The sequence below is a fragment of the Pinus tabuliformis genome, chromosome 5_2 (genome assembly GCF_031772625.1).
Source record: "Pinus tabuliformis cultivar Carrire ecotype Pingquan chromosome 5_2, CPIR1, whole genome shotgun sequence".
NCBI classification, from domain to species: Eukaryota; Viridiplantae; Streptophyta; class Pinopsida; order Pinales; family Pinaceae; genus Pinus; species Pinus tabuliformis.
In genome coordinates this window covers 129,185,340-129,209,991 of record NC_142306.1, presented here as the reverse complement: position 1 = coordinate 129,209,991, position 24,652 = coordinate 129,185,340, and the positions used below count along the sequence as shown (strand labels likewise).

Sequence of the window (24,652 nt, the reverse complement as noted above, 5' to 3'; positions counted from 1 at the left end):
AAAATATATGGTTGCTTATATGCCTTATTTGTTGGAGTCAAAACAGTTTAGTTAGTTGCTCTCTCATTCCCATGTTGTTTCATGATTATACTACGTTCTGGTATAGCTCTCTGGGGAGATGCCTCGAGGATTAATTTCATTTCATTTTCTCTTGCACTGCTTATGCTTCCCTCTTGAGGAACAGTAAGGGAATATATTAGATTATTGGAAACAGGATATATTTTCTTTTCGTGACTTACAGAACTTGTTAATTACTAATATTTGAGTACACTTAATGGGAAATTTTTCTTTCTTACATTTACTTCTGCTCATGTTTGCTGTATATTTTAGAGTTAATCGTGTTTACATTGTAGTATGTACATTTTGATTATAAGAATGCTGAACAACATAGTAGCATTATAAGGTTTGTTGCTGTAATCATGCTCTTCTATTTATTTCACACTATTCTATGAATTCTTCCTTAGGTGTGTGCGGTTCACTCAGCAGCTTGTACTTTTTGCTCCTCAAGCTGTTTCTATGCACTCACATGTTCAAACACTGAGACCAACATTGTCATCAAGACAGGTAGTTTGCATTTGGAGTGTTGAATTGTTGTGAGCTTGAAATGGCGTTGTATTGTATGATGACTTTTTTAAGACTTGAGTATTCAACTTTTTCTGTATTACAGCCAACACTCAGGCAAGCTGCCATCTCTACTTTGCGACATTTAGCTGAGAAAGATCCGGTGAGATGTGATACTTTTGTAGTTCCATTATTTTTGTAAATATTCTTCAGTAGAATGGATGTGAATGCATTAATTCATGTCAGGTTTTTTTTCATTGTTGAACAGGTAAGATGAATTAGAAATTTCAGCTTCCATGTACTAATCCAAGTTTTCCAGTTAGGATATTTTATAAATATTCAAATTCAACACCCTTTGATGTGTCATAACTCATTGGCGTTCACAGTCACATCTATGTTCAGTGAGCAAACAAAAAAAATGGTGAAAAATAAAAGGATTTACTTAGTCACAAAACATTCAGCTCTTGTTGACAGGTTTAATTTGATAAAGCATTACACTTCAAAAAATTTTACAAGCTACATTATCCCACCAAAATCACTACTGTATTGTCAATAGATTATTCTGTAGCTGAATTGATAACTTCCTGTTCTCTTTGCTCTTCCAAATTAAACAGGAAGCAGTATTTGACATTGCTTGCATTTTGTAAGATGCCTCTTCTGGATGCTTCAGTTACCTGGTGTGAAACTCAATGTAAAAGTGCTGAACAGGATGTCTGGGCCCAAACTCTTCAAATGTTGCTAAACTCCGTTGCAAATATTACAAAAACACTTTTATTTTTTCAAAGAAATTATTATTATTTTGGGAAGTGCATCATATATTGATGAAATAGAGATTACATCATGGAACAAAGAGAGCTACATCAAGTAAGCAACGGGATTACCATGAAATTCTTTTCCTAAAAGCACTAGAAATGCTAACAATGAGTCTATGCTCCAATAAGTAGGGATTCAACATCCCTACGGAAAACAGTTATTGATGTTTTATCTGTTGTCTTTTAAGTTACTGCTCAGGTAAAATAATTTTTATTGGTTCTTGTTAATGTTTTTAAAGAATAGTAGAATATTTTCTTTCATTTTATTTTCATGTGATCGTTTACATCATTAGGACCATGATTAAGCAATATTGCAATGGACTCTCTTTTCCCAAGGAATGTGAGACCTGTTAGCTGGAATCAGATGGATAGTGCACTGAATTTCCCTACCATATTTCAGCATCCATAAGTCTCAAAATTGCCCCCATCCAGCTGGGAGGTCCCATATAAAAGTCTTGCATGATGTAAATAGACTCAATCCCAAAGAGATGAAGCTCCGTGATTAATGTTTGATTGCTTCTCCTTTTGACATATTGTGCGCAATCAATTTTTTGGCCATGATTTATGAGCCTGGTTTTGATAGCTGTACTTTGATTGACTCCAAGAATCCAAGAACTCAGGAATTATACACAATATTTTATCAATGTATGTCTTGATGAGAAGTGGATACAAAAGACAAGTGGATTACTTGTGATGTAACTTACCAAGATGGAAATGGATAAGGACTCGGATTTAGATCTGGATACAGATCCACCCAATTTTTGAAAAGCTAGGAGCCAAATGTTGCAAGGAAACACCATGTACAAGAAATACAATAATATTTATTTGATTTTAGAAAATATATTCAAATTAAAAAATCAAAACCATTCATGAATTACAACATTAGAGCTGAAATCATTAGATAACCTATGTCACATGACATGAGGACACGAGACATGGACACAAAAATACGAGTATCCAATATATGACAAGTGATCCGGAGATCAAAATTTAGCTCAAAAATGAAAGGGCCCAGAATCTTTCGAAACTGACGTCAAATCGTAGTGTTCATCGTTTTGATTCCAACGACACTTGAATCACCTTAATCCGATGTCGTATGACAAAGTTATGATGTTCTGATCGTTTGGCTCAACAACTAAAAATTTGCAGGTGGGCTGACTGGGCAGTTCGTATTGCTGATGTTATGATGATGTCAGCATGCCAACAGGGCGTATGGGACCAACCACAGCTTGACAAGTTGCGTGATCGTACAAGCACAGGTTGTCACGATTTGATTGGTTGCAGTGTGTTTTGGTGGCCCAACTAGAGGCCGCCACGTGGCGCCTCCACATTGGTTAATTTTTTTTGTATTGGCTCCATAGGCCCAGTGGGATCGAACTCGTGACCTGCCTCATACAACTCCAACACCTTACCAACTTCCCTGCACCATGTTACTTAACCCCTAAGGGCGCAACTTCTATTTAACGTTTAATTGGAAGCATGTTGGGAGGAGGGGCCGGGCGGTAAGCGTTGGCCCTTGGTCACTTGAAACCCCATAAGATCGATGTCGCAACGAAGAGGGGCTAGGTATTAAGACCAACCCTCGGTCATAGGTCCTTCACACGACCTTGGTGTAGCGCGAGCAAATTTAAGGATTGAGGGGCCACCCTTGGTCACGATGGTAGCCACAAGATTACAGGGAAAGACCTTCGAGCGCTGAGGGGAGAGGGTTTGGGGATCAGCCCCAACCCTTGGTCATATTGCGCCCATAGGACCATAGATGAAAGGAATGAAGGCCATGGCAGAGAGGGCTAGGCATAAGCCCTAGCCCATGGTCACATATGTCGCCCACAGGACCATGGCGTGAACCAAAAGGGAGTTGGGCGGAGTCATAGCCCCGACCTTGGGCATATGGAAGCCCATACAACCATAGGTGAACCGGTGAGAAAGCTCCGGTGTTGGGGGTAGGCGGTTAGCCTCGGACCCTGACCACATTAACGTCCACATGACCAACAACCCGACGGATTTGGGGCTTAGGCCGGCAGGAGGGGACCGTTGGCCCAACCCCTTGCTTAATGGCGCCATGTGGCCCTGGTTTAGCACATAAGGGTCATTGGCAAAATTAATTGTCTGACAATTTGCATTGGATGCTGGCGAAATTGTCGCCTTCTGAGCATATTTAAGGGTGGATTTGTCGCTCGGTTAGTAGGTTCATCCAATTTGGAGGACGAATAGCAGCAGAACTTGAGAGAGCCATAACTTGATGAGTTTTTGGCCTTTTGGAGCTCAAGAAGAGTCCAAATAGGGGTTTTTGGACATTCTGAATCCAATGGAAGCCTCTGTTCACTGATTGGAGCACTTCTAAAGAGACTTTTTGTAGGTTTGAGTCTATGGGTGCCAGGATCAATCAGTGGGTTGAAGCAGTTTTTGAAGGCTTTTGAGCATGGAGAGGACCTTGTAGGGGTTTTCCAGCCTTCATATGTTATCTGCAACAATTGTGACATCTATGGTGCAACTCATGTTTCTCTTTTCTCATTATGTCTTGTTGAGGAAAGTTCTCTTTTAGTACTTCAATGTGGAATTGTTGTACTTGTTATGCTCATTTTCAGATGGAGTACAAGGTCTTGATGTGAGAGCCCTTTTCTTGTTGACTATTTCATGACTGACTGTAGGTTGTCATGCTTTTTAGAGTGAGAGTTCTTTGCTAGAGAATGTTTCTGTAGCATAAAAACTATGCTGAAACACAAAAGACTGATAGCTTGAAGACTTGAATGTAAAAATACGCACATGTATTTAATAATAATAATTTATTAATATATAAAAATTGTATAAGATGATATAAGATGATTTGAATGTTACAATGAGGCCCTGCTTTTATACCTCAGTAGGTGACCTTTCGTGAATGGGCATGTCTTTTAGACATGACTTTTCACTTAACTTAATGACTCTTTAACCTAACTAATATTTGATTATTTAATATATATATTTATTTTATTTATTTAATTGTTATGAATTATATTCATAACATAGCTTCTTCCTTCGGAAGCTTTGTCCTCAAAGCTTTAATGTTGGGGGTTTTCTGCACCTAGTGTATGTCATCTCGATGTATGTAACCATCCTCTCGTCTTATAGCTAATCAATGATATTTTTCTTTTTTCTTTTTTGACAAGTCTAATAATTTTTTTTTTTAATAACTCTATATTTTTATTTTTATTTTTATAACTCCATAATATATATATATATATATATATATATATATATATATATATATATATATATATATATATATATATAGATTTTAATTTATAACTTCAATTTATTTAATATAATTTAATTAATTAATTAAATTATAATTAAATAATATATATGTTATATAATTATAATTATATATATATATATACATTACATATATGTTATATAATATATAAAATATATATTATATAAATTAAATTGAATTAAATTTATTAAATGCTGGTTCGAACAACCATGTTGACTGTCATGCCAAATCAGAGGGGTGGCTGGACGATTTTTTTAGCCGGTTGACTAGCAGTCTTTTGGTGCTCGATGTGAATAGAGCTGTCGTTTGAATTGATGTCGTTGGAGCCACGGGATAGACGTCGTTGGAGCCACGGGATAGGCCGGAATGGGTCCGGACAGGGGCAATGCCAACAAAGAATTTGTGCTGGCGAAGAACGCGGTGTTGGCATCGTTGAATGGACTGTCCTCTAGTCGGAACTAATAAAAGGACGACTTTTTCTGCAGATGTTGACGTTGCAGTGGAAGCCGAGGGCATACTGTTCGAGCACAAACCCATGGCGGAAAGGAGAGATTGCGGGGGAACGATGGCAAAAGGGGCAGCGAGCTTCCTGTCGGGCAATGGTCAGTCTCTGGGTCAATGCCCCACGACGTTTCGGGAGTCGAGGCCGACAACGGCAATGGTGGTTGAAAACGGGAACTGATAAACAAACGGAGTTGGATGCAGGGGCATAGGTGACGCTAGTAGGCTGTTGTTGCAGAGGTATGGTCGGCTGACATGAGCAGTGTCACGATGTTTCACTGGAACTGTCGGAAAAGTGGGTGTCACAACAAGTGTGGGCAGTGGATAGAGGTGTCGATGGACAGAAAACAATGTCTCGATAGGCCTGAGAAGTGAATATTCAGGGTGTATGTTTGGGGGTATAAGTAAATGGTCCTCATTCTGGGGATTAGCAACGTTAGAGACTGCGTTGACAACCCAGTGGCCAAAGGGCTGCGGGAAATGTAAGAACTGGGCCACGCAACGGATGGCGCCTCAGTTACTGAGCAACCATAGCTTTTCTAAAATCGTTGCCTTCAATTCCAAGGCATCGCGATTTCGCCCAAAAATAGAATTGATCGCTGGCACCAGATCCTCTTCTTTCAAGATGAGATCGTAGGGCGGGTCAAGGTGGTAGCGCAAGAGCCATTCCTCCATTGTCAGTATAATTCTCAAATGCAGTTGCAGATCTTGTGGCCCATAAAGATGTTTTACTGAATTTTGAGCGTAGGTGAGGCCAATCGCAGGGATTCTTATTGGTTCTGACATGAAGTTATTTGAAATTGGGCAAAAAAATTCTTTGGGTATTTTTTCACCGCTATCACTGTCAGCAATAGGTGGGTTTTGGCTGCGGATTTGGCTTCGGCTTGGCTTTCGCTTTCGAATATTGGTGGACATTTTTATCAACTGTGTGTGCCTGGATTTTACTCCCTGTCGAGCCAAAATGTAGCAGAGTTGCTTCTTCTGAAGAGGATCTACACAAGCAATGAATATGGCCTTCACATATTGCATGTTGTGCATACATAAGGCCACTCTAAGTGCGTTTGTGTATTCTCCAACTTTTGTATAAATTGAATAAGTTATGTCGAGGATATACATGTCATCAGGTCCTGGAACATAACTTGCAAAGCTTGTCAAGTAAAAACATGTACGCTTATAATTTGTGGCATCAATATGATCAGTTAACATATCTAACTCTTCCACCTCCATTAAAAGGTCAACTGCTTCTGGTTCCGCATTGTGCTTCACATGAAAAGAGGCGATTTGTTGAACTAAATCCATCAAATCATCAACATGCGCCTCTTCCATCTGCCGCTTCTGGTACTCTTGTGCAATTTCTCCAGCAAGATTCTGAACATATTCATGACCCCAGGAACCAATATCTCCCTTGGAGCCAAGCAACCTAAACTTTAAACTTTCCCTTTCGATGATCTCATCTATAGATGCTGAAACTCCTAATATCCTTAAGGAGGGAGTGTCCACAACATTAACCATGCTTCCTAATGACTTCTTTGGCAATAGTATCTTTTCACATTTTGTGGGATTGCTAAATGAACCACAAGGATGGACAGCAGAATCAGGATCTGGCAATGAAGAATGCATAACTGTTTCTATAGCTAGCTCAGAATTAGCCCCTCCATCAACAACTTTAATTGTCTTCTGTAGGGCTGCCACTAAAGGAGTTGTTGAGGTAGATAATGAAGTCTAACTCAAAACTAACTCCTCCACCTGCCTGTGAGAACCAGTAAGTTTAGATTCCTCTACAACCACCGATGGTAGATTTTCATTGACATCTTCTTTCAACAAAGATAAATCTAATATCCTTTCATTGTCAATATCTACAATAGCCTGCTCTTTCTCAAGAGCCACATATGGTAGTTTTTCATTGACGACTTCTTCTTTATTGATATGATATTGTACATCTCTTTGTTTCTCAAGATAGTCCTCATCTTGATCTTGTTTCGTTTCTTCATTGTCGCTATCATCTTCCCAATTATCGATTTCCCTTTGACATGCTTTAATTTCTGCATATGACTTTTTTAAACGCTGAAATGTTTCTTGAATTTTACTAAACTGCTCAACGTAATCAGGATGTGAACGTAATGGCACATTGTGCGATGAACTACGTTCAAAGGCCCGCATGATTATATCGTGTGTCATGGCTCTGATACCACTGTAGCATAAAAACTATGCTGAAACACAAAAGACTAATAGCTTGAAGACTTGAATGTAAAAATACACAGGTATTTAATAATAATAATTTATTAATATATAAAAATTGTATAAGATGATATAAGATGATTTGAATGTTACAATGAGGCCCTGCTTTTATACCTCAGCAGGTGACCTTTCGTGAATGGGCATGTCTTTTAGGACATAGGACATAACACGTAGGACATGATATATATATATATATATATATATATATATATAAAAAGATATAAATTAGTGAATTACACATAAATTATGAAATATATAAAACATTTACACGATGATGATACAAATTCAATCATACAATTAATGCATATAACCAAAATAGCATGGAGTGCAATCCATCACTGAATCAAAAATACATGAACAAAGAAGTCCTAAATGACCTGAAAAGTCCAAAAAAATCATCCAACAACAAGTTCTAGTACTACATATTGTCAAAATCATTGTCTATATTGGGATCCTCATCATCAATATCTCCCTCTAAGCATTAAAATAAGATAGAAAAAGCTTAACATGTCAAATTGATATTTTGTTTGAGTGATGGGTACATTTTTAGTAGGGTCATGATAGAGGAGTTCAACAATCAATGCCACCAACATCGAGGTACATAGAGGGCATGGTCCTCTTAATTAAATGCTAGTTCCATACCCTCATACATGACAAAATGCAATGGAAGCATTGCAACACCAACAATCCTAAAATCCTGAGAACTGTTAAGTTTGCTAAGCTTTTAGTGGGATCTAGAATTCTACCTTCTCCATGTGAAATCTGATGAGGTCAGAACCACTATCAAACATCTTGAGTCAGTTAATGGTAACTTTCAAAACTTTTACTTTAATATTTTAACATTACCATTAATTTCATAACATTAGCAAGGCCTAGACAATTCTACTTCCCAACGCTTGGAATCCCTTCTAACATTGTTTAATCGCCCTTAGCCACAATCCAAAATCATTGAGAGCTCCAAACCTGTGACTGAATTGTGTGAGAATGAGGCAATAAATCGATTTTAATATGCATTTTCACTGGACATGTGTTTGACACATGAAATACATGACTCGAGGGGGGAAGGAGGATGTGTCATGTTACTTAGCGGATAACTTATAAATTTGAAGGCTGAAATCATGGTGCATGCTTTATACAAAAAGAATAATAGTAAATGAAAAGTTAAGTGTCTCATCATTGATCACTCTATTGATATGATGATGTAGAGTAGGTCTGACTAGATGTTCAAATTTGGTCTACATGCTCATTATTTGAATATTTCAACTTGACATGATGATCAACCTACCATCTTCCTTGAAATTTTCCTCAAAATCTAAAAATTCCCATCTAGTTAAAATGGTAAATGAATATTATACACTATTTGATGTGTATGATTGTTCTACATTGTTCTACAAGGGCTCTTCATCTAGTGTTGGATGGGATTGATCTAATTAAATTATTAATGACACAACTATCTTTTGTACGCTATATATTATTATCTATTTATTGTCTCAAAGATTTCTTGTTAGCATTATCAAAAGTTGAAAATTAAAGTTTTTATGTGTCAGAACTGTTCTACTAGCATTATTGTAATATTCCTAATAGAAAAATTCACTGTGATAACAAAAACATGCAAGACAATACAACATAAAAATTTTCAGTAAACACCAACACCCCATAAATGCTCCCAAACACGCCAAAAATGGGCAATTTTATTATATAAACTGCTGGAGTACAATGTGAAATAGAAAGAGTGCACCTGGGCTTGCACAAGGCAAGCTACAAGCCTCAGGTGATCGATATGCCAATGCCCAACTGTTGCTGGAGTTTATCTATTAGAAAATCTGCGCTGGCCCAATAATTCTGCACTACTGGTTGTGTTGAGACCTTGATTTGACCCCTCAAATCTGCCCAAAAAATTCTGCAAAATTAGATTTGAGGTCCTTGCCAAAAACCCAGAAAAACCCAGAAAGGGTTTTGGCAAATTCTACCGACCACCTGGGACCCAAAATTTAAGCTCACTCCTCCTAACTCGCTGCTAAATAATCCTACTGTTTTGGGGCACCAAAACTCCTCCAAAAATTATGCAAAATTAGGAGCAGACTCCTTGAGGCTAGTCCAGCAAAACCCCGAAATGATTTGGGCTAATTTCGAACTCCCGGAATTACCCAAATTTGGTGATATGCCCTCCTTGATAGTTTCTTCGTCTCCCGCAATTCAAACTACTGGATATGTCACCAATTCCTTCTCAATTAGCTGTAGGATTTCCTTGCAAATTTCCTTCGAAAGATGTGAATGAAATTCCTTCCAAAACCCGACACAAATAAGATGAATCCAGCCCCACAAATTCTGCGCAATAATAATTCTGCGCAGGCCCTAAAATGGTGAGATTGGCTCTCTCAGCAACAACAACTTCTAGCCCCGAAATTCTCCACAAATGCTGGTCTGCCCTCAATGAAATTTCTCCTAAATTCGCTGGAGCCTAGACATAATTCCCTTTGAAACTCTCCCAACTCAATGGTTCGATTTCTTTCCTTGTGACCTCCTGGAAGTTCGAACTAGCTAAAGCAAGCGTTTATGTGTCCCACAAAGTCTATCAAATCTCTCCCCACTAAGTTCTGAAATAGTCTTGTGACACTCGAAGTTCATAGGGTGACACTCGAAGTTCATCAAAGGTAGAGGTGGAATTCTCGCTTGGGAATTCCTTGTGCTAAACAACACTGGTTTACTTGGCTAAACAACTTAAGAGAACTTGTGCTCGAAAGTTAGATTGTCAAAAGATGCCAAAATGGAGGCCACTTCTCCTATTTATAGTTGTTGCTCCTTTTCTCTCCTTGTGGGCTCCACGATTCAATCTCGTTGCCTCTTCCCTCTTCCCTCCAACTCGATTTCCTCACGGAGTGCGCATTTCCTCATGGGGTGGTCCCCACATCCCACTATGTGATTAATCTTCCCTTTGTCTAATGTTTGGGGCCTCCCCTACCACACAAAATTAAATTAATTAAATTTCATCCACTTTTTCCTACTATTGTACCCAAAATTCTCTCCATCCAAAATTTGCAAAAATTGAGAAAGGAACTTAGCAGATTATTATTGGAAGGGATATCACAGTCCTCCCTGCCAAAAATTGCATGTCCTCAAGCAATTCTTGAACAAGTGCTCTCTCCCTGCTGACCCAACTAACACTGCAAGTAATACCGAGGTCCCAATTGTGTCACTGAGCCACTCACGATCCGTGCGCTAACCTGTCATAAAGGAGCCCCCTGATATTAGGGACCCAAGTTATGCCACTCAATGTGAAGCACCCCTCGCTCCATGCGCAAACCCAAGGTGTAGGGATGTGAGAGTCCTCCCACCTCTTGTCGGTAAGTAGAGCACCTCGATGCTGTCAAACCCTTGTCAACTCCACGAGAAGTTGTCCCATTGGAAAATCGATCCCGGATACCTCAAGAGGGAACTCCTGAAGATACAACCCAAGTCCCATAAAATAGATCCCTTGTCCTAGCGTGCCAATCAAGGCCACCTCCTACCAATAATATAACCACCCAAGTGAGGCACCATCCTGTCTCAATTGGACTATGGGAAGTGAAATGCCTGCTATGGAACGAAGTCCCGATGGAAGATCTGGGTGACCTCCCCATATGAGAACCCACTCTCCCCAATCTGTAACCCAATTGCTCAACCTTGTAGCTCTTGGGTCCCAAACTAATCTCAAAGTGAGTCCACCAAGTGGATGTTGCCCCACTCTGGTAAACCTCTGCTACAAATTCAATAAGGGGCAACTATACTACACGCAGGTCTATCCTGCCAGTGCACCCCGCCAAGGTTACCATTTAGCGATCCATGCCCAGTCTCTTGTTCAAACAATAGTGAGAAGGGCCTTCCTCGACCCGTAGTGATCATCACGATGGTCTCCGACCTGTCATCCGAAGGAGGATGCAATCCTGTCTCTGTCATCCCCATGATCCTCCCAAAACAAGGCAGTCCTCTAACCTAATGGATCCCAAAATCCCACAACTAGATTAGATGCCCATCGCTCTCAGTTCCTATTTCTTGCCACTGAGTAGTGCCAATGATTGCGAAGAACCACACATGCCAATCATCATGCCATACTAGCGCAATGCCCCAAGTTATAAGCAAATCTCTAGGGGGCGCACTACTCTCAGTGCAACTGAAACCCAACGAAAGACCTGTACGATCTTCCCCTGTAGAAACTAACACATCCCTAAATGTGGATGAATTGCCAAGCCTTTAAAAGCCCAGATCCCGTGCTGATCGCAAAAGGAAACCGCTATGCTGATGCTGCAGATCTCTAGTCATAATCGAGGGTCGAACATGCTCATACTGGGCCCTACTCTCTTGGAATTCTCAACCACCATACAAGTAATGATCAAAGATACGCCAAACCTGTGAGGACAACCTAGCAATGCTTGAACCTCAAACCCCAATGGCTAGCCCCGATCCTGGGCAACAATAGTGAATACCTGCCCCACCACATGGTGAAAGTCTCAGCGATCCCCCATGCGTTAACCTAGGAATGAGCTAGATCACTCTCTATCAGGACCCTGCTCATCTCGAAGTAGAGTGATGCACTCATCAACCGAACGCCCTGCTCCCAAGTCTATGGCGACATAATTTTGACAACTGCTAGGATCCATCCACGCCTCACTTCTAATCCCAGCGGGTATAGGCTCCAAATATCAAGGGACAATTTGGTGTATACCCCACGACACTGCTCCTGCCTGATCACACGATGAAGTCTACCACCCCGTCTCTGGATGGTGTAACCAAAAACTGCCAGAAGCTTGCGTGCCCCCCTGTATAACATTTCTATCATCCACTGCGCCGCATGCCCTGCCGAAGGCATGCCATACATATCCCCCATAATCATACCCTCAAGGGGGGACTCAGGGGCAAAGCATATGCTACCTTTGCAACATACCATGTCATCCCTATGCCTCCACGTGTCAACACACGCATAGTATGTCTTCCCCAATGGGAAAACTCCTCTCCTGTCCAGGATACTCTGGGTCATATCCATCCGCCTCAGGTGAGTCTCTTGCACTTTACTGCTCATGCTGAGGGCATCAAGGGACAACAACCGACTCCTTTGTGACTGTATGGAAGTCCCTATGGATATACTCAAGAGGCGCTCATCGCTACATATCTCTATAAACCATAGAATGCCACGACCAGAGGCTGAGTCAGTGTGCAGCAACCTGCATCGTGTCAGGGTCGCCATCTCTACTACCACACCTCCATGACCTCAAATGGGTGGACCTCCCCTGCTGATCCTCTCTAAGAGATCTAACAAGCAAACCTCCCTACGTGTCAGTGGCAGCATCACTAAGGTGCTGCTCCCTGGTGTCCTCTGCACCCCACATATCCGTAGGAAAGCCTCATCCCTGTACAATGCTCTGTCTGGTGGCCTGTCGATGCCACCTCCTTCGATCATCCCTTGCAAGAGTATGCTAATCATCCTGCAAATCCATGCCTGATCCACATGCCAGGACAACTCACGTAGTCCACCTACTCCACTGTCAATCCAGCTAGCCCGTAGTGCTCCTCAAAACTCTGATAGAAAGCTGTGTGTGTGCCCTCAATCCTCGGATCCAACACAAGGCTACTACCATCGCTGATGGACTCCATGATGTGATGGGGAATCCCACCTAGATCCCAAAAATAGTTTGGCCCTTGAGCCCCTTTGGTAACCCATGACCCTTGTCGAACTATGGCCATGGATACATCCCAACACCTATCCCGCTCCATCGGGTACCGACTCAATACCTCTCACCATCCAACCCCATGAGAGGGATCAAATGCAAGAGCACCAATATATGTAACAAATCCACCATGCGATTGCTGCGCCTTGTGCAACTCATGTTGCCTCGTCTCACTGTCCTGGTCAACATATACGATTCGTCTAAGTAACTCAGCCGCTCTCACTCCAACATGCAGTGGTAACCTAACAATACTGTTAGTTTTTGGTAGCATCAGATGTGCTCTAGCCATGAAAATTGGTGGAGAGGCGAAGGCACATGAGTTCTAAAGAACCTAGAAACTGTTTGGTGTAATTCCACCTGGATTATATTTTATTAAAATAATTAATATTTTTAATGGGGTTCCTTAGTCTAAACTTAGGAAAAAAAAATTATAATGGGTATTAATCAAAATATGGGTGAGAATGATCTGGAAGGCTGATCAACTCATGTTTTAATCTTAGCCATTGATTAGAGACTTAATCTCGTTTGTTGAAGTCTCAACGAGAAAAGTATAAGAAGGAGGCTTGGGTTTAATGGGTATTAATCTAATTAGGGGTGAAACTTCTAGAAAAAGCCACAGATCAAGCCAAAACGACCTTAGCCTTTGATTATGATTTAATCTAGGCCGTTGGTTGCCCAACAAGAAGATATAAGAAGGGGCTTGAGGATCATTTGGAAGATACACCAGGCAGATACTCAGTTGCCCAAGTAAAATCAATTTTCTAACTGGTCAAAGTTCGGCAAGAGAAAATCGATTCTAAGGGAGAGTTGCAGGTGGAGGAGAGACATAGAGGGTTCAACATCAATCAGGGAGACAGGGATGAAGACGCAGAGCAGTAGAAGGGATAGCGCTGGGTAGGTTGACGTTGGGAGAGGCAACACTGGCTTGAGTGGCGCAGACATTGCGTAGGCCAGAGTAAGTGACGCTGGGCAAGCCAGAGAGACGCAGAGGGTGGAGGAACCTCTCTCTCAGGATAGATACTTGTTCAAGAACGTCTGTAAATATTTCTTAGAAAGCTTTGTTCTATACTGCTGGGTGTAATTTGTACATGTTGATTTTTGCTGAAGAATAATAAAACCCTTATTTGTTGCACTGATTTTCCCGCATTGGGTTTTTCCGGGGACAATTGTTCAAAAATAACTGTGTCATTGTGTTTGTATATGTGGTAGCATTTTACTTACATTTACTTTCTACAATCTTTTAATTGTGAGGGCTGTAGTAGAATATGTTTTGATATTTGCCGTAAGAATACAATAAACTTATTTATGAGGTAATAAGTAGAAGAAATCATATTAATCATTGCAGTAGGATTTCCATTTTAGAAATTTTCACAGAGACATGTCTCTTGATCAATTCGTGGAGCCCTTGTTTATGTGTATATATACAAGGTGAAGTGGAGGTTATTTCTCATCCAATTGTGCAACACTCACACTTGAGAAAAACTCGTTGGAGAGGAGGATTACTTCTGATTTGGTCGCAACAAAGGAGACTGGAAAACGAGGGCATTTGAGGTTTGTTTCACGGGGTCTTTTGGAGGGATGAGTTTGCTGTAAGGGAGGCTAAGGTAGCTCCCTAGAGGGCCGAGTTAAGGGATGGTTGTTTCAGCTTGCATGGAGGTGATTTCTTGGATGCTGAAGTCTTGGAGAGGAGGTCGAGTTTGCTGTAGGTGGGATGTAGGCCCTAACTCATCTTTGGAGGGAAACGTTGAGTTGTTTGGGTGCTGGTTATGCCTAGAATAGCAACCAAGTGGATGAGCACTTCTCCAAGGGTGGGCTGCAATCAAGGAAGGCTGTTTTGGTGACTGTTTAGGAGCTATTACAACAGTCAAAGATGCCCTAACCAGTCGCAGTCATAACAATGACGTAGACTTGGACAACTATTTTGATGAGTGTTGGATCCTTGTTTTTGGGTGAAATTTGGATCATATTCGAAGCTTCCTGTGGGTGCCATTTGGAGGACTTTTTGTGGAGGTGAAAGGTCCATGCTAGGAGCAGAATCTACAATGAAGGATTGGGCATCATTGGTCTGGTAGAGGGCAGCATGTTGATAGCCCGAAGTAGCCCTAGATGAGCTATCTTGAAGTGACGAAGAGGAGATGAAGGTTGGGTGAAGTTTGGTGCCGAAGTGCAACACCTTGATGGAGAAAGGTGACTATTAGCCTGGCAGTTTTGAGCTCAAGAATTAGGCCTACTGAGAGAGTAGATTGGATCAACCTATGTGCATTCTACAGAAGTGACTTGTAGCAGTGTTAGGTGGCAGCCCTCTTGGAGTCTCGATGTGTTGTGGCCTTGATGGACTAAGGCACAACTAGTGAGCAGTATGGGTTCGAAGGACCCACAAGACAAGATATGATATCGAGTCTGCGTAGCATGTTTGTCATTGTATCTTGTATACCATAGACTATTGTATTATTCAGATTTGGTTTAATATAACGAAGATGGGGGTTGCACATTATTGTACAATTTGTTAAAAATTGTGTATACTTGTGTACATGTGATTTACTATATATTTTTCGCTGTGCAAAGTAGTTCTTGTTGAGATTCTTGGTTTGGTAGCGTCAGATTTTAAGATTCTAGCCTAGACGCAAGATCGTGGAAATTCAACAAGCAGGACCAAAAGATGACTGCCCATCCTCCTCCATCATGGCCTCAACAAGAGTCCTAAGCTGCCCCATCATAGTTAGCTCCTCAAGCATAACATCCTCATCTAGCTCACGCTCCTCTAGGTGCTCTCCCTATTGCTATAGGTGGCGATCATCTTTGAACTTTGTCACAACTCTGGGTACCTCTGTGCCTACTGGCACCTCATCAATGGAAGGTCCTATGGGGGTGTACCTAACTATCTCCACCAACGTGTCAATTGGGGTTACCAAAGGAAACTCCCACAAGGGTGGTTCCTATATCACACTAGGTGTGTCTACGTGCTCCTCATGACCCTGCGTACCATCAGCCTCCTCCTTAGACTCCCGATGTATAAAACCACGTCTGCACCAACAAAAATGTCTCTTGGACTCACTCTCTAACTGCCCTCCTCTACTTGAGGATCCGACCCTTGAACCATACTTCTCCTCCTCCTGTTCATCCAAGAAATGAAGCATGGTAGGATGACCAGATTGGCGATACATATGGGTGCTGTAAGGCTGGGGTGTGCGTGTATATGCTTGGGTTCTCCGCTGGTTATGTATCATTTGTTCCATCCGCTCTAGGATCTGTTGGTTCTGCCTCACCAATTGTTGGCTCTGCCTCATAAACTCCTCCATGATCTTGCTAGCCTCCCCATAGCTGACCAAGATCATGCTCTGATACCATTGTAATATTCCTAATGGAAAAAGTTACAGTGATAACAAAAGCATGCAAGACAATACAACATAAAAGTTTTCGGTAAACACCAACAACCCAAAAATGGGCAATTTTATTATATAAACTGCTAGAGTACAATGTGAAATATAAAGAGTGTGCCTGGGCTTGCACAAGGAAATCTACAAGCCTTAGGTGATCGATATGCCAATGCCCAAATGTTGTTGGAGTTTATCTATCAGAAAATTTGTGCTAGCCCAGTAATTTTGCACTGTTGGCTTTGTTGAGACCCTGATTTGACCCCTCAAATCTGCCCAAAAATTTCTGCAAAATTAAATTTGAGTTCCTTGCCAAAAACCAGAAAAACCAGTGTTACTTGGGAGCGGGAGCGGGAGCGGGAGCGGAAGCGGGAGCGGGAGCGACCATTTTCAGAAGCTCCCGGTTTGGGAGCGAATCCCGGACCGATTTTTTAAAAATATATATATTTTTTATATTTTTTAATTTTTGATACATATATGTCAACAAAAACATGTAGAATGATGAAATAGACATAAAAAACATAAAAAAACATAAATTGATCATTGAACCATATCACATCAATCATCTAGAAATTATAATCGTCATCAACCTTAGTAAAGTAATAAATTAAAATAACATTCAATTCAATAACATTTATCATCATTGATCACCAAAGTAACAAGTTGTACTTGTAAGCCAAGTTTAACCATTACAAGAAGTAATATCGAAGATATTTCTAAGTCCTAACTTCTAACTGTTAACATGATATGAAATGTTAAAAATTTATAAAATGAAACATGAATAATGAGATGAAATGAAACAACTTTAGTCTTTCACAAAGCATCATATTCATAATTCACAATCATTACCAATGAGTTATAATTGCCAAGGCCCAACTTCAAACTTCAAATTTTCATTGTCACAGTGATATAATGTTTACAAAAAATATCATAATGTCATAATGATATGAAAGAGTCAAGAGTCAAGAGTCAAGGACTCAAAACTCAACACTGAACAGTTATGAAAACTAAAGTGACAAGTCTAATAGAAACTAAAAAAGACAAGTAAACTGTAAATCTACAAGTGGCCCTTGCCACGAGAGTCTCCAGGAGTATAAGTAGGTCTTGGCGGTCTTCTAGGAGTCTCCCGCCCAGACCGACGACCAGAACTAGAGCCTCCACGCGAGGGTGTCGATGGAGGTGGCGACAGCAATGGAACAAGACTCGGGCCCCGAGAACTGTTACTGGATGGTGGAGGTGGAGGTGGCATGGCTGCTGCAGCTGCTTCAGCTTCATCCCGTACAAGCTCATCTTCTAGTTCTTCCATATGTACAATGCCATCCTCCAAATTGTCGTCCTCAGGGTGATTGTCCCAAATTTTATATGTGGGATCTTCATTAGCCCGATCACAGTAATGGCTCAACAACCTCAAATTGTAGTGCACATAAACCAAGCTTTCTGCTCGGTTTTCGTTGAGCCTGTTTCTTTTCACATTATGTATATAACTGTAGGTGCTCCAACACCTCTCTGCAGAAGAAGAATTTACAACCTGTGCAAGAACTTTCAATGCCAATTTTCGCAAAAGTCCGTCGCCGCCATATGTTTCCCACCATGTGAGAGAATCAAATTTATCTTTGTCGTCCATTGCATGGAAGTTACCATACAAACCACTGCCAGTGAAGTATCTGCCTATTTCAAGGTGCACAGCTGCACATTCCTCCCTGTCAGGCACCAACTTTTCTAATGCATCCAGATATCCTTTAGTTACCTCTCGATCTAAATGGGGTTTGGTCCTAACACCACCCCCTGCTGCAGGTTTGCCCAACCAAGAATCTGAGTAGTATTTTGGCGTAAGGATATACGCCAAGCAATGTAGTGGAAGGTTAAGCCTTTTCCACCGTTCACACACACAATCGTGAATCAGATTGTACAAGTCGGGATCTCTGTTATTAACAATGTCTTTTATTTCCCCCAACATGGTATCCATTTGCTCATACACCTCGCCAATCACTGGTTTGTCTGTATCTGCAAACCGAATCATGTTATAAATTGGCTTGGTGAAATCCAATACCTGTCTCACAGCTGTCCAAAACTGCCCATCAAGAGCGGCCTCCTCCACCGTTTCAAAACCTGCAATGTCAGCTACATTTGTAGCCCTTTCCTTTAACACCTGCCAATTTGGACTTGATACCATGCTAGCTAAACCCTCTCTTACCTTCAAAAGGCGCCTGAAGGTGAGGTAATAGCTACCAAATCTAGTCCTCGCAATCTTCAGCAACTCCAATCTCGAGTGACTGCGGAAAAGGCCATGGGTATTGCTATGATTTGTAATAAATTTTATCATTTTTTTTCCTCTCTTGTACAAATCACCAATCCATTGGTATTGTTCATTTTTGTTTTTGACAATATCATGCAACAGAAGGTTCAATGTGTGAACCAAACATCCAGACCAAAATATGTTTGGGTATCTATCCTCAATAATTGCTCCCGCTGCCTTACAATTAGGAGCATTATCAGTGATGACTTGGATGACATTGTATGGGCCAATACGCTCAATTGTTTCAAGCAATGCTTCTGCAATGTTGATAGCGGTCTTGAACTTGTCTGAGTAATCATGTGCAGCTAGAAAAATGGGACCACTTCGGGACACAGCAAGAACACTTATCAATGGCTTGCCTTTTACATTTGTCCATCCATCAGATACAATGGACACCCCATTGTCAGTCCAAGAACTTGTCATTTTATTCAAAGAATGTGATATTTTTGCTTTTTCATGATCAAGGCCAACTGTTCTTGCCTTGTCATACCCAGGGCTCTTGTATCCTTTAGGGGCATCATTTATGGCAGAAACCATTTCATGCCAATAAGGTGAGCGTAGAACATTGAATGGTATCCCATTTGCATAGAGGAACCTGTAAATTTTTGAATCCACATCATTCCTACACCCCTCATCAAGGAAATCTGATATGGTTCTACGGCGTAAAGATGATGACCCTGAGCCTCCATGTCCATATCCACTGCCTTGGGAGGATGCTGAAGGAGTTCTTTGTGAGCTTTCAAAGAAACCCCTTGATCTTTTTGCTTTGTATTGGGCGTCCTCCTCTTCCTTTATGTATTTGGCTCTATCTGCTGTTGACACCGCGTCGCAAGTTCTGATTCCTATTTGTTTCTCTCCATCCCATGCCCTTTTCCCGCAAAGGTGTCTTCTCAAACGGGTGTATGAGCCTGTGAAATCATTGTTGCAATGGGGGCAATGAAATTTAGTGGTTCCACCCCCTCTCCCTGTTTCAGGCCTGTGAACATATTTCCACAATGGAGTTTGGTCTTGTTTAGTTTTTTGACCCTCATGTTCACCCTCCACATCCTCCTCACTGGGGTTTTCACCTATTTGACTTCCTCCGGCTTCTTCATCCACCTCTTCAGTTTCAGGCCCCCTCCGTTTCCTACTCTCCACCACCATAATAACCAGAAAAGGGACCAGGAAGAGGAAAATGCCAATAAAAATCCCCAGGTCCATCGTGTTTGATGTTTGTAGGGTTTGAGTCTTGAATCTGCAAATTAATTTAGTTTATTGGGATTAATTCATTTAATTTATTAATTTAATATAAATTAATGATCTTTAAACTCAAACAGGTAAATTAAACTAAACAAACTAACTACCTAACCAACTAAACTAACTAAATGATTAAGTTACTTACCTCTGCAAGCTTGCTCCTCGCTCCTTGGCACTTGCTCCTCGCTCCTCAGCTCTGGCTCCTTGCTCCTCAGCTCTTGCTCCTTGCTCCTTTGCTCTCAAACTCAAGCTCAATCTCATTGAAATGATTTTGTTTTGGCCCATTGGGCTTATAAACCCAAAAAAATTAGTTAATTTTTTTGTTTTTTTCGGGTCCGCGGAATTTTTTTCCGCCGAACCGCTCCCGGAATTTTAAAATTCGCTCCCGGAGCGTTTTTTAATGCCCGGGAGCGATCAGGGAGCGATCGCTCCCCGATCGCTCCCGGGCATTAAAAAGCGCTCCGGGAGCGCGGGAGCGATCGCTCCCTGAAGCGCTCCCTCACAGACCAGGGAGTGCAAATTTTTTTACGGGAGCGCGCTCCCGAAAATCGCTCCCGTCCGGGAACGATTTGGGGAGCGCGCTCCCGACCCGCTCCCGAGCCGCTCCCGCCCGGAGCGCGCTTCGGGAGCGGGTTCGAAGGGGGGGGGGGCGCTCCCCCGCATCACTGAGAAAAACCAAAAAGGGTTTTGACAAATTCTACCGACCACCCGGGACCCAAATTTAAGCTCACTCCTCCTAACTCGCTGCTAAATAATCCTATTGTTTTGGGGCACTAAAACTTCAAAAATTATGGAAAATTAGAGGCAGACTCATTGAGGCTAGTCCAGCGAAAACCAGAAACGATTTGGGCTAATTTCGACCGCTTGGAATTACCCAAATTTGGTGATACTCCCTCCTTGATAGTTTCTGCGTCCCCCACAATTCAAACTGCTGGATATGTCACCAATTCCTTCTCAATTAGTTGTAGGATTGCCCTGCAAATTTCCTCCGGAAGATGTGAGTGAAATTCCTTCCAAAACCTGGAACAAATAAGATGAATCCAACCCCACAAATTCTGCCCAGTAATATTTTTGCGTAGGCCCTAAAATGGCTAAAATGGTGAGTTTGACCCTCTCAGCGGCAACAACTTCTAGCCTCGAAATTCTTCACAAATGCTGGTCCACCCTCAATGAAATTTCGCCTAAATTTGCTGGCCATAATTCCCCTTGAAACTCCCTCAATTCAGTGGTTCGATTTCTGTCCCAGCATCCTCCTAGAAGTTTGAGCTAATTGAAGCAAGAGCTAATGTGTCCCACAAACTCCAACAAGTCTCTCCCCACTAAGTTCTGACATACTCTCCTAGGGTGACACTCGAAGTTCGCCAAAGGTAGAGGTGGCATTCCCACTTGGGAATTCCTTGTGCTAAACAACACTGCTTTACTTGGCTAAACAACTCAAGAAAACTTGTGTTCGAAAGTTAGATTGTCAAAAGATGCCAAAATGGAGGTCACTTCTCCTATTTATAGTTGTTGCTCCTTTTCTCTCCTTGTGGGCTCCACCATTCGATCTCCTTGCCTCTTCCCTCTTCACTCCAATTCGATTTCCTTAAGGAGTGCGTATTTCCTCATGGGGTGGTCCCCACATCCCACTATGTGATTAATCTCCCCTTTGTCTAATGTTTGGGGCCTCCCCTACCACACAAAATTAAATTTTCACCCACTTTTTCCTAAGTTTGTACCCAAAATTTTCTCCATCCAAAATTTGCAAAAATTGAGAAAGGCACCTGGCAGATTTTTATTGGAAGGGATATTACAATTATCATGCACTATACAGCCTATAGGTAATTAATAACTTATGCAAGTATACGGTCTATAGGTAATTAATAACCTATACAAGTATACAGCCTACATCTTACTTATAAGTAATCCAATTACAAATGTAAATAGAGTATTTGCTTTTTATGGTTTCAAACAAATGGCAAATATCCTTAAAAAAATAAAAAATAAACTAAAAGTTGTAATGTTATTTGCTTGGGATCTAATGTGTGAGGGATAGCTGGCACAAGATCCATTTCAGTAGCATGGGATATGTTTTTGGGTTTAAAGGATATGTTTATGTGGCAGATCCTAAGCGGATTTGGGTGGATCCATATCCATATCCATATCCGCAAAGTGGATCTGCGGATCCAACATCAAGACCCTGTGGATCCAGTAACACAGCTCATGATTTATATAATGATAACATGAACACATAAAGAAAACCAGGATTGCATTCTTAACGAAAAAGCTTTTGCTTTCTTAAAAATAGTGATGAGCTAGTTGAGTCAATCGACTTTATGAGTGTGGGATAGACCAAAAAACACACTAAAGTGAATTAAAGCATAAAATAACCTAAAGCCCAAGTTATTTTTCTAATTCCTATGTCTAATATCTAATTGACCATTATAATCTGATATTTACCTTAATAGACTTCCTTAATGTTCAATCTACTAACTACACTAAGTTTCTCCCGGGATTTTACCTGTTTTTCAGAACCCAAAGACTTTGTGAAAATGTTTGCAGCTTGGTCTTCTCTAGGACACTATTGTAGCTCAATAGATCCATCCTCTACAAGTTGTCTAATGAAGTGGCAATGTATCTCAACATGCTTGGTAGACTGGATCCTAGCTAGTTTGAGCAGCCCTTAATTTTCAAATTAGGGGTGTTGGCTCTGTCTGCTGCATCTTCATGTTTGAAAGGTTCCTTCTAAGCCAAACTACCCCACACATTCCTTTCATTGATCTCTATATTGTGCCTTTGTCAATCAAAGGACTACTTCCCCTTGATATTCTCCTTTTATTGATGAAGGGGATATTGCATGCTCTTCTGAGAACAGGTCCATAAAACTCTAATTTCTGTTTTGGAGGATGAAATCGTTGGTTTGATTTAACTTCTCCCCACCCCCCCAACCCCCTCTTTTTTTATTCTTTTATTTAGATCCTTGGTCTACAAGGTTCCAATTAAAAATATTTACTTTTATTTGAAATTAAATGAAATAATATCTGATTTTGAATGATCTGAAACTCTTTTGGCTCTCTGATGTGTTACATTGGTGGTTCCTCAATCTATATTTGTCAGTTGTAGTCCCTAGGTCTTCACACACTCACAAACTCCATGACACCTGGACTGTTGAAGTCACAAGAGTTGAAACCTTGTCTTTCAAGGATCCAAGGTTCTTGATACAACTTTAAGAATGATAGGCTGTGATTCTATATAATGATAATGCCTCTTCTGTAATTCACGTCTCGAATCTCTACTGTATTTTCCCAAAGGGATAACGGATCTCTACCTCGTCTTCTAGTCTTCCTTTCCTTGGTCAGATTTGCTTCTTGTTTCTCAACTGTATATTAGAATATTAAACTATATATTTGGGCTTTGCAATTGTAGAACAATAGTAATTCCTATACCCAACTTATGTATAAGATGATTCTTTACTTGAGTGTAGGAGAAGGGATATGGCATTTCATATAATTTGCATCTTGATGCTCAGGACCCTCCTCCTTGCAAGGTCTGCAATTCTATAACATGGCGCCAAAACGATTAGTCCTCATCATAATCTGCCTAGATCTTGAGGCTTCTGTTGAAATTTCTAATTCTAACCCGTTAGAAATTTTTCCTATACCATCTGGTTTATTTCTTCCTACTTGTTTAATTACTTAACAAGTTATTTACCATGTAAACACTGAAAATAAACACAAGTGCAGTATCAACATCTACAAATCATCAACTGAAAGAAAACAAGCACACAAGTGACACTGTTATTTTTGGACCAATGTCCCTAGAAAAACCCAATCTGGGAGAACCAGTGCAGCTATTCAGAGGGTTATATTATTACGCAGTTTATCTGAGTACAACTTGGTGCCTAAACCGGCTCACCCGACAGAGAAAAATATACGGTAGCAATACCTCTATATCCAGAAATAAGTATTCAGGAAACCTGTCCCACGAAGTGCTCTCTGGCACAACTGAAGCTCAGCGTTGGCCCTTCTAGCCTCTTCGTCAGCCTCCCGCTGACCTGCGTCAGCTCCAGGACTCTCTGTGTTAGCGCTCTGAGGCATTGCGCAGCCTCTGCGTCATTCACTCTGCCCTCTGTGTGGATGATGCAGTCTCTCTGGGCTTTGCGCTGCCTTTGCTGGGCTTTGTGTAGCCTAGACTAACCGCTGCTCTGGCTCTCTCCGCTTCTTTACTGGTCTCCCAGTATTGTCCTTGCCTCTTTGCCTCGTACTCACTGCCCCTCGCTGTTGATCATTGATTCAACTTTGTTTAGCAACCCCGCTCCAGCAAAATGAATGACTGATCACTTTGGTGTGTTCTCCAACTGACCCTCAAGCCAACTCTTATAATTTTCTTGTTGGTCCATCAACGACCGAGATTAAATCTCTAATCAACGGCTAACATTAGATTTGGCTTGATCCATGACTTTTGGAACCTTCTAACCTAGTTTTATATTAATACCCTTTAATATTTTATTTTAACTAAGTTTAGACTTAGGAACTCCATTAAAAATATTAATTATTTTAATATCTCCCAAACCGGTTAGAATCTGCCCAAACCATTTCTGGGTCTTGGAGATCTCATGTGATTTAGCCTCTCCACCAATTTTCATGGCTAGAGCACGTCCGATGCTGCCCCAAATCAACACTCCCTCTTAGCGAGGA

The 24,652-nt window shown here is 41.1% G+C and overlaps 1 protein-coding gene across 1 annotated transcript in view; it reads left to right on the top strand.

Moving 5' to 3' along the window:
* SWEETIE (HEAT repeat-containing protein) overlaps nt 1-24,652 on the top strand; it is a 541,573-nt gene that overhangs the window by 274,700 nt on the left and 242,221 nt on the right. Inside the window, exons 28-29 of the mRNA XM_089436034.1 lie at nt 465-564; nt 668-724. Coding sequence (XP_089292160.1) covers nt 465-564; nt 668-724 — 157 coding nt within the window. The remainder of the gene's footprint in view (nt 1-464; nt 565-667; nt 725-24,652) is intronic.